Source organism: Crotalus tigris, unplaced genomic scaffold, assembly GCF_016545835.1.
Source record: "Crotalus tigris isolate CLP2741 ecotype Arizona unplaced genomic scaffold, ASM1654583v1 scf7180000017731.4096049, whole genome shotgun sequence".
Classification (NCBI taxonomy): Eukaryota; Metazoa; Chordata; class Lepidosauria; order Squamata; family Viperidae; genus Crotalus; species Crotalus tigris.
In genome coordinates this window covers 518,332-532,238 of record NW_024096599.1, presented here as the reverse complement: position 1 = coordinate 532,238, position 13,907 = coordinate 518,332, and the positions used below count along the sequence as shown (strand labels likewise).

Sequence of the window (13,907 nt, the reverse complement as noted above, 5' to 3'; positions counted from 1 at the left end):
GGTTTGGAGTATTCCATAAAATTGCTGTCACGGCAATTCATATATTCAATTATTTATGGATTCTACTAAATCACCCATAGGATTCAGAGAATTAATTTCAGAATTATGTATTCAGACCAGCTAAAAGCAGTAACAGTCGAAAACAAACCATCTAATCATCAGTTGTAGCTGGAATGTTAAGTGCCAAACTGGGGTGCAGGACAATGTAAAGTTCAAGAATTAAAATTAAAAGAAAAAGAACCCGACTCAGTTTTAAATCGGTTTTAAAAAAGAATCCCTCAAGTAAGCAGACTGCAAAATCCAAATTATGAGTGAAAGTTGAAAAAACATAATGCAGATCACAGCATACTCACTTTGGAGCTGAGCCACTGCCTTCAATGAAACTAGTGCAGCCTGCGTAAGTTTTCTGAATTTTGCAGGCTAAGCAGCTGCGGGGGAGGTGGCACAAAGCAAAGGGGAGCGAAAGGAATATGTAAAGAAAGCAGTAGCCACCCCACCCCCTTGACAATTTGGCTTCTTCCCGGCCCATCCAACGACGCCTGAGCAACCTCCCCAAAGTGGGGGGGGGGGGTCGCTCGTTCAAAGGAGCGACTGTCGGGCTGTATGGAGCAAGCGTGTCAAAGGGTGCTGGCTGCAAGAGTTTGTTCCCGCGGCTTGCCTGCTCCGGAGAGGGACAAGCCCGCGACTTCGCTCGCAGGGGTCTGGGAGAAGGGGAGATAGCAGCAACAGCGCAGCGGGGAGAGGTGGGGGCGAGACTCTGGTCCCTCCTAAAGAGGGGGGGGGGGAACGAGAGTTTGGAAGGTAATGATTGCCATCCTGCAGCAATTTCCCTGTGTCATGGCTCCGGTATCCTAGCAACTGCAGCGAGTCGGGCCGGCAGCAGCAACAGCAGCCGCTTCACACTCAGGAGCCATTCAAGAGCAAGAGTCGCAGCAGCAACAGCAGCTCCGCGGGGCAAGAGACGCCCTCCGCGTCTAGCGGCGGCCGCAATCACAACCCCTCTAACCGAAGCCTCCCGGGAAGGCGGAGGGGGAGGGGAGGAGCGCCTGGAGCAGCGGAGCGACCGGGATCCGGCGCGCGAGGCAGGATGCGGGCTGGAGCTGCGGGCGAGGCACTTTGCCGAAACTCCTTCTGCTCGCCGTGCCTGGCGGCCGTGGGTGCGGAGAGGCTGAGGCGAGAGAGACCCTCGCTGCTCTGACGGGGATGGCGGCTCTGAGTCGACGGGGGGCGGGCTGGAGGGGCCGCGGGGTCTTCGGCGCCCACCAGACGGGCTGCAAAGTTTCTCCCGGGTTTCCTTCTGGGCTCCGAGGAACTTGCCTGCAGCTCTGACCTCCCCCGATTTTCCCTGGTAAGAAACCAGACGGGGCTTCTGCGTTTGCTAAACGCTGCCATTTTGAACCAGAAACTCACCCGGGGAATCTGCAGCTCTCTCCCCCTCGCCATCTCCCGCCCCCGGTCCGCCACAGAAGCGGGCTGGGAGCCCATCCCGCCCGGGCCACCATGATGGGTCGCTCGCGTGGCGGCCTTTCTAGCTTCTCTCTTCTTGGGGCAAAAGGGGAAATGGCATCGTAGAGAAATCGCCCCCCGGAGCTTATAAATTAAGGCACGGACGGTTGACACGATCTCCGGTTAATGGGCGCCCGGCAGATGGAAGCGCCTGTAATGGATGTCTCTTCGGCAGGAAGTTTTGCCTGGAAACTCGAAACAAGACGTGTCCCTTGTAAATGACCCCGCATGGCGAAAACGAAAACCGGTCCTCCGTGTGGCTGCCTTTAGCCTCCCAAGCTGTCCGTCATGCTGGGAATCCTCTTAGCTCCATCTTTCGCAAACTGCCCTCCAGAGGCACAGGCCACTTGGCTAATTACATTATGTAGGACAGCGGAGCAGCAGGTATGACAGCCATAATGTTTTATTAGGCTCTGTCCCTGCGGGCACTTTTCGACTTCAGCAGCCAGGAAACTCTCCCAAGAACAAGCTGCTCTTTTGGGCAGGCTCGATTAATTTATCCAGACGGACTGGAATGGAAGGTGCTCTCCACCCACCCTGGTTTGGCTTTATTTTCTACTCGTTCATGCACAGGGAAAGGCAATGAAAAGTAGCAGTGAGTGGGCTTCTAGCATGCATGTAGTCTGGTAGACCTTTTAGACTTGAAACGCTGCTGAAATCCTGGAAAACAGCATGAAACACCATCTGGAATTTCTTTGGTTATGTAGCAGGGTAACGACATGCCGATTCGTTGGTGTAGCTTTGATTTCTCTGTGCATGTACCCCAGGTCCATCTAGAATCAGAATATTTCGTCACATGATATTAATTAAAAGTAGGTGGGCTTACTTTTAGGATTTCTACCTCTTGAGTCTTTTACTGTCCATATTAATTAACACTGAGCCTATCTATATGTGGCCTAGATTCTTTTTTTCTATATTAAAAGCTGAATCTTTGGGTTCTCGTGTGTGAAATCAAATCTTATTTAAAAATACAGTAAAAAGAGGAAGCAAGAGATCATATTGGTCAATGAATTACTTGAGGTATATTGTCAGAATCAGGATTTTTGGTGGGGGGATGGCATTTAAATTAAATTAATTAAGTTAAATTAAACATGGTTGAATCTGGGGATTTTCAAGAAATGTGATTTAGGTGATGAAGGAAATAAGATTCCTTGGGATGATGATTTATTTTTTGTTTTCAAGGCAAAAGATTTAACTTTATGGTACACGTTGAAATGATTGCTGTTACCATTCGTTCTTATAATGCATTTCATTCACTCTGGGAAAAGTAAGGAATGACCCTTAATTAATATTTTCAGACAACTCTGAACAGTTTGTAAAGAACTGCAGAATTCAATTGTTTGAATAACTGATTATAAAACCTCATGCAGTGATACAAACAAAATCTTGCATATTATTTCAACAGAGAGCTTTTTGTTCCCCTGGGTGATTCAAAATAACATCTTTTCTTAAAAAAAAGAAAAAGAAATTTAGTATTGTGCATCTCTATTGCCACTGCATTTTTTCATTGATGGGCTGCAAATTCAGTGATGTTACATAACCAGTTATCTTGAACATCATTCGTGATTCCAAATCAGCATATGTCCAGAGAATATATTCATCCCCTAAACTTAAAAAAAATATTGTTATATAGGAAATAATGATTTATACGAATTGCTTAAAACAAAGTTGATATTAAAATCTGGCTATTTCTTTAGTATATCAACAACAGTAAAATAGAAAATCTAACTTAAATAAAATCCCTAAATTGTTCAATACAGTATATAATATACATAATGCTAATGACCCAATTCACTCTTTGGTTTCATTTCCAACATTTTCTAATTTAATTCCTTTTTCTTTGCAAGATAGATGACCATTACTAAGCTTCTTGTGCAATCTAATCTTTTGGCCTCATTCAAAAACAATAGTCTGAATCCAGGAAACAGCTTATTAGTTGATCTAATCTCCACAAAAAGGTACACATTCATAGCAAAAGAACAGGAAATATTAAAAGCAAGCAGTAACACAAGGTGTGATGAAGGCTTCATCAATCTTTTTTCCTTTTAAGACAATGCAAAATGTTTAAAATATTAGTTATTTTATTATAGAAAAAGCCAAACCTGCAACATAAAGAACTCTAAAGGGAGGCTATAAACTGCAGTTGGCAGGTATAAAGTTGATTTTGAGGTATTTTTATAGAATAGTTGAAATTAATCTTTAGTTAGTTGGCCTTCCAACCATTGCCCTAAGTTGCTAATTAAAAAATATCACATTCTTTTCCATCCAGCTCATATGTGTACATCTAGGAATGCTTGGTTTAATTATACTTCAGGCATGTCTAATGTGATCAGTTAATGAAAGGAAGGGTGGAAAAAATCATCACTGTGTATTCTGTTTTCACTCCTGATGCTCATGCATATAAATATAGCCTACTGAATCGCTCAAAAGCCCAACTAAACCAACATTCTGTTCTAACAGGGTCAGTTATCTCTGGAAATTATGCAAGTAAAATATGAGCATCTCCCAAGTTTGTGTGCCATGCAAGTTGATATTTGGAGGCATACTTTTTCTAGTACCAAATATATTAGATAAGTATCATGGCTTCCATGAATACCCTTTCATTTACACACATTGGTGACAATTTTCTATCTTGTGATGGATAATTCCATAAATCAATTACCTTACTCCACAGCATTAAGATACATTAGGTGATCATGGATTACGGTATTATGAAGACGAAGAAAAAGTGGGGGGAGGGTTCCTTATGCACTACTTTACAGCAAACGTAATTTTGTCTACCTGGCTTTCCTTACTAGTTTATTTTTTGAAACTAAAAGCTTGTTTTGTTTGTACTTTTCTGCTTTCCAGTTCTACCTCTGTTATGATATGCTGGGATAACAGTGGCATACAATATTTCAGTGGATATTTGAATACATACATTGCAACATTGTTTTTTTTAATCCTTCCAGGAAATATTTAACTTGGGAGATTTCCTTTTTCATTCCTTTAATGTTCAAACAGGGAATAACAATCATTTAAACAAACTAAATCTTTTTCCCTCCTTCTCTTGCCTACATCAGGCTGGACCACAATTTTTGTTCTTCCTTTGCCAGAGCAAAAGTAAAATGGGTGTGGTGTGCAGCAGAAAAACCCAATAAAATTTGGGGTCAAAAGATGATATCTCAGAATTCTTAACGAAGATCTCAATATATGCTGCCATAACCATTAAAAAAAAAACCTAGGAAGTAGAAACCTAATCTCCAGACCAGTTTGTAACATATATCCAGTTGCGAAGATTTGAGACAGAATTGAGGAGGTTTCCAAGTACCCATAGTGAATCAGAAAAGCCAGTAGAGGACCATTAAGGGATTTGAGTGTGATCCAATTTCACTCAAGGATGAATATACAAAGGTAAATTCTTATGCTGCATGGAAGAAAAGTATGAGCTACAGTTTAGAATAAAGCTGTGAAATTAACTTACTTCTTCAACCATCCATGCCTGTAACAGCCTTCTACAATCCACTTTCTTATGTTTACGTCCTTTGCATACAAATGCATTATTTCAGTAGTTCGAATTACTCACATGCTTTCCATATGATCAAATTTGCTATTTGTAACCTTCAAGCATATTCTAACATAGTTTAAACAAGAGTAGCAGTTGTAGTCTCAATTCATTCCCCTCTATGCATGTTGATTGATATATATATATATATATATATATATATATATATATATATATATATATATATATATATATACACACACACACATACATACATACATTATTGCATTCACTGACATATGAAAATGGCTTTAGTTTTTCAGATTATATGAAGTATAATATACCATCTCCACCTGTTTTTATTTAGCCCAAAGCCATAATAAACATGGTAAAACCTTGAGAAAGTCACCTATCCCTGGAGATAACAAGGAGAGCATATTTCTTTCTGTACTTATGCAACTTAAGGGCTCTGTATTCAGATAGGGACATCATTACTAAGGGCATCTATGAGTAGATATTTTTGCTACTGCCTTGCTCATTGTGATAAAAATTTCAAGAATGTTTGATAAAACTTTGGCTTTGTGAAACCACTTACTAATAATTTCCACAACAGCATCTTTCCCCTTTTTAATTTTATTTAATCAGAACCAACTGAACAAGAACTTGGCATTTAATGATTTCACATCATTTTCCCAACTGTTTTTTAAAGAAAAAAAAAAGAAATGGCCATGCTCCTTAAGATGCAGTTCTGTTGCAAGTTAAAGAGATGATGCATGTAATTAAAATGAAGTTTCCTTACAAGTTGAGGTGGATTACGTAGTGAATATACTTTTTCATTGTTAGTATAGCCCAATAGCATAATATGAAATATTAAGGTAGAATATGGTCACATGGTGGCCAGAAGGGAAGAGAAGGAAGTAGGGTTAGCAACAAATATGAAATGTTGAAAAATTAAGGTACTTTGAGGTTTGGGGATGTACACATGACAGATGTAGAATTGGGTTACTGTCAGAGCATGGTGTCATGCATTAATTTCTGAAGAAAAAAACCCTGATCCTAGGATAATTTATTTACCAATGTAATTCATGTCAGTTATAAGCTGTCTACTGATTAAGGTAGTATTTAATTAATTAAGCCTTCAAAAAAAATTGAAACAAGTCAGCTAAGTAATAATACTATAGTCCCTAAAACTGATATTAAAACGTAATTATAGAACAATAAAATAAACTCCATCTATAAACAATGTTCTTCCTGCCTAAAGTATTGTCAAGTATAATGAGGAAAAGATTGTGCCTGGTTACCAATAAAAGATCTATCAATAAAACAGTCTTTATCCAATCCCTGTAAATCAAGATGTCAGTGTAGACCTAACACTAAGATCACTGGAGCTGATTGAAGCAATGATGTAGCAATATGAAAGAGGCCATCGTCCACTCTTTAAAAATCAATAGCAGCATTTTAATTGGGCTGAGAAATTAAGTTGATATGGATGGTTGTTTTCCACTCACTAAGCCGCAACAGCTTGTTGGTGTCAGCACTTTCTAAAGTGTCTAAAGACAGTCCTACTCAAGGAATACAATGATTACAGTAGAAGATTGGATTATAAAATGGACAGAGCTTGCAGAAATTGCAAAGTTTGGAGGGAGGGAGGGACAATAAAGACTTGTTAAAAGACTGGAAGCCTTAAATGGTTGCTGAAAGAAGAAAAGGTTTGGCCAAGGATTTATGGATTTGGGGATTAGTAAGGGCTAAATAGGGAGGGAAAAGAGTAAGATGGTAATTACTCAATTGAAGGAAGAGCAGAATTGAAAATTCTTATGTTTTATTTTTATCATTTTTTTTTCTATTTTCCCCTTTTTCTTCCACTTCTATTGTATTATAAAATTTGAATATGTTTTTTATAAAAATTGAAAGAATACAAAGGTCACTAAAGCATAAGGAAGCATGCCTGTTTTGATAGAAAAGTTCTTTCATGGTAATATAATCTATAGATAGAAGGAATATATCAGGAATATGCACAGTTCTTCTAGTAAAGCACGTATGGACCTCTATGCAAAACAGTAAAATCCCGAACTATTAGAACCTGCATCTTCTTTTGTGTATATTTCAGCTTGTTCCCTTCAGAACAAATTCCAAGCCTTGATTTATTGGAATTCATATCCTCAGAAGAAAATGTTCTAGCACTTCATCTGATGCTAAGTTACTGTAAACAAAAAAAAAAGGGAAGCTTATAGTCTTTCTCAGTTGATGTAGAAATAGATCAGTGGTTCTCAACCTGTGGGTTGGGACCCCATTTGGGGTCGAACGACCATTTCATGGGGGTCGCCAAACAACGCAGTCTGCCATTTTTTTCCCCTTTTCCTTAGCTGTGCTATTCCCTTTTATTCTATTGGCTTTTGAAAGCCAATAGAATAGACTCTCTTGAATAGAGTCTAATTCTATTGGCTTTCAAAAGCCAATAGGAATTGTCCAGGCTTTCTCTGCCCTGCTGAGCCCGCCAAAAGTCCCATTCTGCAAACGGTGCTGCACCAGTTGAGTAGTCCTCAACTTACGACCAGTTGGGGGTCGCGGCATTAAAAAAGTTGAGAATCACTGAAATAGATGAGGAGGAGGAGGAGGAGCTACAGGCAGTCTTGCTAAGGCCACGCTGTCAGTGATAATAGAACCAATAGGTTATTGTAAAGGATTATTTTTCTCTTGCCAATTAGTATGACATGTTGCAACATAGGTCTCACATGCTTCTTCGAATGAGGCTGATTAGTTAATAGTGACTGATTTAAGAAAGATTGATTTAAATGAGATAATCGCTCTTACATTCTTTTCTCCATTTTGCTACAGGAGCTGGTGCTGCTGTAGGAAACATTCTCCTGGATAGCCAGCCATGATTGCCACTGGAGGCCTCTTGAGGATCTCAGCCAGAAAACAGGATCCCTTACGGCCTCAGGGCCAAGTCTCCAAACACAAGCGCAAAGCAAAAAAAAAACTCAAGAATGATGTGGTGGTGGTGAAGGGCAAGCTCAAACTCTGCTCCCTCTCTGGCCTCATTGCTGTCTGTGGTATTCTAGTACTACTTGTGGGAATTGCCTTGGCTGTGATTGGCTACTGGCCCAAACCCCTTTATAGGACAGGGGGCCTTGGCCACAGCCCATTAATGCAACCATATGGGAAAGCCCCTGAAAGCCACTTCAAGAACCACACACAAGAAACAAGAGAATCTTACCTAGAAGGCATCAATTCTTCTTTCTCTGGCAACAAGAAAGCACTTTCTCCATCTTTGCCTGGCTCCTCATCATCCTCCAGCTCAACAAATTTGCTTTTCCATCTTTTCTCTACATATTTGCACTCAGACAAGCTCAAAGTGCTTGGACCCCTCATCATGGGTATTGGCATCTTCCTCTTCATTTGTGCCAATGCAGTGCTGCATGAGAATCGTGACAAAAAGACTAAGGTTATCAATCTGAGGGACCTGTACTCCACTGTCATAGATGCACACAGTCTTCGGCCAAAAGATGGGGCTCCCTCTACTGTTGCCTCAGTTCCAATAAATGGTTTTGTTAACTGTGTGCAATCTCATGGACTAGAGTTAAAACCTGGCAGCAGCTCAGGAGAAACCTTAGGAGCTGCTGCCATGCTTACCAAGAATACCTGGCACCCATCTGTGAGTGCACCCCTCTCCCCTCCTGACTTGGCTTCCTCACCTCGCTGCTTCTCCACCTCTAGACATGAGCAAATACCCAGCTTGGCTGACGCTGTTTATAGCATCTATAAAGAAAGAGCTACTTTGGCCCAAAGCGCCCGTAACCCATCTTGTACCCCCACAGATAGTTGGGACCAGCACAGCACTGCCAGTTCCATTGTGGGCTCCTCACTGAGCACCTTCACATTGCTACCACTGGCTCAGGGGGAAATGACTGACAGAGACTATGGTGACTGGCAGAGGCTGCTGACTGAACGGGATGGCAAAGAAATTCCTCGGGGAGAATTTGAACTTAGTCTAAAAGATCTCAGGAGCAGCTACCTAGACACAGCGCAGGAACTGTCAGTGTTGTCCAGGATGAACAAACGTAAAGTAGTGCTTCGACGCCAGAGCACAAGCTGCCTCCCTGATGCTAGGAAATCCCTGTTCCCTGAACCCTCTCAAACATTGGATAGTAGCACTGACCTTGACTCCAGTCTTTTAGCTAAAGCTTCATCTTCCAACTACTCTAGATCCCTTGATTTGGGGGATTCTCATCTGCCTACACCATCTGTGGATCAGAAAGGTTCCCAGAGCACTCAGTGTGATCAGTACAGAAGCAATAAGGGCTACACTCCACTGGAGGAGTCGGGCACCTCCTTGGAGTCTGTTGCCAATACCCCAGCCCATAAAGCACCTGAAGACTGTGAAATCAGCTCCAGTGAGGAAATTGGCTCCTCACAGAGCACCAGCAAGGAACAAACAGAGCAGCTGCCTTTGAAAATTCAGAGACAGTACACAAATAAAGAGAAACTTTTCATGATCTCCAGATCAGATGCCATTGTTGGCCTGGAAGATGCAGATCTGGAAAACATTGGCATTTAAAAGTGAAATAAATTGGAGACAAACATCTAAACAACTTGTAATCCTTCTGCCCCTTGCGGATCTAGGACATGGGCCAACATCCAAAGAGCTGAAGTAGGTTATCCTTGAATTGCATCAATCAATTCTTATAAAAGTCTTCAGGAGAAGCACCTAACAGGTGTTTGTTTGCATTGTAAGCCTCTTTTCTTTTCAAGCCAAATTGTAGTCCACAATGACTGTTCAGTAAATTCAGTGGAATAACAGGAATAGAATGTTTGACAATAATTGTGCACTTTACTGATTTTTTAAAATTCTATTTTCCCATTTTCTTTCTGTTTTTGCTATGGCATACTTGCACACCCTTTCCCCATCTTTAGATAAAGGTGGTTTTCAAGCCAGCAAAATGCATCTCTCTTTTAATGTTTATTAGTACGGAACACTGTTTTCAAAGGATTAACAGCTGAATACTAGGGTAAAACATGCCAGGTAAAAACCTGCACTGTTTTTATTTCTATAATAGTATCAGAAAAAAAAGGGGGTACCACTGTGGCCAGATGAACAACCAGACTCTTAATTCAAATAATGAGTACTTTATTGAGCATTATTGCACATGTATCTACCAACAGCATTAATAATCATTTTTGAATGAAATATAAGTTTACAATGACAAAACATTTAAGTAGTATTTAATTTTTCTGCTAAATGATTACATTTCTTTGGTTGTGTTAGAGCAGTGGTTCTCAACCTGTGGGTCGGGACCCCATTTGAGGTCGAACGACCATTTCACGCGGGTCGCCAAACAATGCAGTCCGCCATTTTTTCCCTTTTCCTTAGTTGTGCTACTCCCTTTTATTCTATTGGCTTTTGAAAGCCAATAGAATAGACTCTCTTGAATAGAATCTAATTCTATTGGCTTTCAAAAGCCAATAGGAATTGTCCAGGCTGTCTCTGCCCTGCTGAGCCCGCCAAAAGTCCCATTCTGCAAACGGTGCTGCACCAGCTGAGTAGTCCTCGACTTATGACCGGTTGGGGGTCGCGGCATTAAAAAGGTTGAGAACCACTGTGTTAGAGGTACTGCAGTGATGTTTCAACACTGGGAAGAAAATAATTGAATAATCAAAGTTTCTCTAATGTTTCTTCTTCCAGGTATCATCTAACTGCATGAGAATGACTTATATTTTCTTAATGAACTGGATTTTACAGTCATTTCTTTTTTAGTTTTGGTTACCAAATATTAAATGGGACACAATGAATCAATGCATTAATGTTTACTAATTAGGGCTATGCAGCATTTCTGAATGAAAAATACTGTTCAAATACCCAGGAGTGCACCCTTTTCTTTCTGCCACTCTGAAAACCAACATGTCTTTTTTCGGATCACACAGTCTCTTCATGTTTTTGTTTTGGAAAAAGTCAGCTGTTTTTTAGGAGCTGCAGATAGGCTCTTTGTTCATATCCTGTCCACCTCTTTTGGCCTTTGAATCCCAAGCATTGGACACTGAATAGTCATATCCATAGAAATTTAATGGCAATGAACCAGAAGTCTTTTGTCACTGTAATTAAGTCATACGTCTAAAAATAAAAGCCGTACTGATGGATTGATTTAAAGATGAAAGCTGCCAAGAGAGTGTGTGATTCAGCTTAAAGCTAAAAGATATTTGTGTTTAAACAATAGCCAATATTCTTACAACAATTTAGTGCCTATATCCTATTTTCTCTGAAATGACTTTGCTTTTATTGGGAACTAGGGATTTCACCATTGTTGCACTATGATGCAGATAGTTCCATCTGTCTCAGGGAGCAATACTGTGTAATACCAGGCTCATTTTTTCTTTTTCTAAATAATGCTATGAAGAATATCGCTTGAGGATCAAAGTTACCTGGTTCAACTTGGAAGGGTACAATGCAGATACATTTATGCAGTTCTGAGAATGTGCAGTCTTTAAAAAGTGCTTTGTTGAAGTACATGTTTTAGTTTTTCTCACTGCTGAGCATGATGGTGGAAGCAGGTGGATGTTGTTCAGCTGATGGGCCATATATCTCCCTCCTTGCACTGATATTTAGACAGAACATACTTAATCTACAAGGTCATAAATGCCAGCGTGGTATAGCAAGGCACAAGTATTTTTCTGCCAGAGCAGACATACTTTCATGTCACAACATCATTTATTAGTAGTAATAGAAGTTATAGTATATACTATAAGTGTAAATGCTGGTGAGATCCTGTGTAAAAGACCAAATATGGGCTCATATTGTGGAGGAAATGTATAAATATTTATATGAATAGCATATTATGTGTTAAGCACTAAGCATAGTATGTGTCTTAAATCAGCTGCTCTTGTCTCCTTTCCTGGACAATGTTAACTGTTAATGCCCAGTATACCTTACCAAGGATGCTGATGGAAAAGCCAAGAACTATAGATCAGCAACATCTAATAGGCCAGACATATCCCTGTCCTTGACATACTTACCAACCATTTCAAGCATGTAGTGCCCATCCTGTGAATAGTAGCAAGGACAGTAAAATATACAGCTAAAGAGTAGGTAACCACCCATCCAAAGCGCAGCTTGTTCTATTTGTTTAACTCCTAACTGGTGGGACCAAAATCTGTGCCAAACGTTTCTCACAAGTGGTCCTCTTCTGCAAAAGAAAGGTTCTGCTTTTATGCCTTACTCTCAAGAAACATAAGTATTTAGTTTAAAATTTCTATTGGTGATTTTTAAGCATATTTTTTTAATTGGTGGCAGTGGTAGAAAGCAAAGTGTTTTTCATGCTTTACTGTCTTTCCATCACTGTGAAACCTTCCCAACTGGTGATGCTCAAAGAAAGCCCCATTCTTTTTCTCAATGCAATTAAAGTGGTAGGAGAGATCATGCTCAGAGAAGGTGAGATCATATCAAATAATATTGCCTATTGTCTAATTTGAAATGTTTGACATGAAGTAGTTAAAATGCATTCATACAATGTTTCTTGATTATTTTGTTTCTCTCTTTTTCCTTCTGAAACAAGTGCCTATCAGCTTGCAGATTCTTCATACGTTACTTCCTGTTGGATATGTGAGAAGATCTACAGAACACAAGAAAAAATGGCCTCATAAATTTATCTTGTACTAAGAAATAAATGGAGATCCAGTTTGGTATAGTGGTTGAATCACCAGGCTAGAAACCAAGATACTTTTGAGTCCTAGCTGTACTTTAGGCTGGCCAACTGGATGACCTTTGCTCAGTCATTCTCTCTCAGTTTGAGGAAGCAGGTAATGGCAAGCCACTTCTGAAAATCTTGCCAAGAAAACTACAAGGACTAGTCTAGCTGTTAACCAGGAGTCAACACTGATTTGAAGGCGTCAAACAAAAAAGCCCCAAATGAGTATAGGACTTCTTACCACATTACTCTCATTCATTTTCCAAACAACACAGAAGATAAAATAATAATAAACCCTAACTCTTTTAAGTATTTCCAGGAAAAAAAGAAAAATTGAAAATATTTTTAATTATACAATTGCTTACATGTTAATAATGTACTTGATAATTACGCCTTTAAAATCATCAGATGTATGCAAGTAAATACCAAATAAAAACAAGTCCTAGGCAATATATATATTGCACAAGCTAAAAATATCTGCAAGATAGGCTGCAATCCTATGCTTGCTCCAAAATGATGCCATTGAATTTAATGGGCTTGAATTAACAAGTATGAAATCAAGCAATCAAATACTTTTTAATCTTTTCTGGACACAGGAATATTTCCAAATCGCATAACAACCCTTTTTGTATATATTTGAAAAATACTAAAGGAACCTTCATCAAGTGCATTTATGTCACATCTTTTTGTTGTAGAAATTTAGAATCATTATTTTTTAAGGTGACAGTGAACTGGCTAATCATGTGGATGATCAGATGAAAAGTAATGAATCTAAGTAAAAAAGCTGGAGAGGGCCATTTCAGTTCAACATCTTTGTTTAAGGCAGGAATCTAATATCTAACTCTGTTGAAGATATTTATTCAATTATTTGACCTTCCATAATCTGCTAGGACTCCTGGCAATTGATGAATTCACATAACATGAAATATCCATGGTAAATATAAATTATATATGAATTAATAAATAATCCTCAAGCCCATCTAAAAAAATGTAGACAGTAGCCACTCCATCTACAAATGCTCTGGAAAAATTCCACTTTTAGCATCTTCTGCAGGGAGCGCTTTGATGGGGCCAGGATGCTGCCTGGGGTTGTCAGAAATAACGTCAGTAGCACTGGTTAAGTTGGGCAGCCATATAAATTGAATAATTTTTTTTTTAAAAAAAATAAAAATTATCTTGGAAGTGCTTACCTAGTCCATTGGTAAACTGAATATTAGAACTCTATTCTAATCCAA

The 13,907-nt window shown here is 39.6% G+C and overlaps 1 protein-coding gene across 7 annotated transcripts; it reads left to right on the top strand.

The window, feature by feature from the left end:
- The first annotated feature begins 840 nt into the window (after window positions 1-840).
- TMEM200C (transmembrane protein 200C) lies at window positions 841-12,681 on the top strand. 7 transcript variants are annotated; one of them, XR_005556219.1, is made up of 3 exons: window positions 1,757-1,890; window positions 7,829-9,644; window positions 12,541-12,681. XR_005556219.1 is itself a non-coding variant. In XM_039339164.1 (2 exons), the coding sequence occupies exon 2, from the start codon at window positions 7,872-7,874 to the stop codon at window positions 9,549-9,551; it is 1,680 nt and encodes a 559-aa protein (XP_039195098.1). In that variant the 5' UTR covers window positions 841-1,348; window positions 7,829-7,871; the 3' UTR covers window positions 9,552-10,365. The 7 variants fall into 7 exon arrangements, 4 of the variants coding, with proteins under 4 accessions (XP_039195098.1, XP_039195095.1, XP_039195097.1 ...); XR_005556218.1 differs by having other exon boundaries at window positions 7,829-9,723; XR_005556220.1 differs by lacking the exon at window positions 12,541-12,681 and adding an exon at window positions 9,908-10,365.
- Window positions 12,682-13,907: the final 1,226 nt, after the last annotated feature.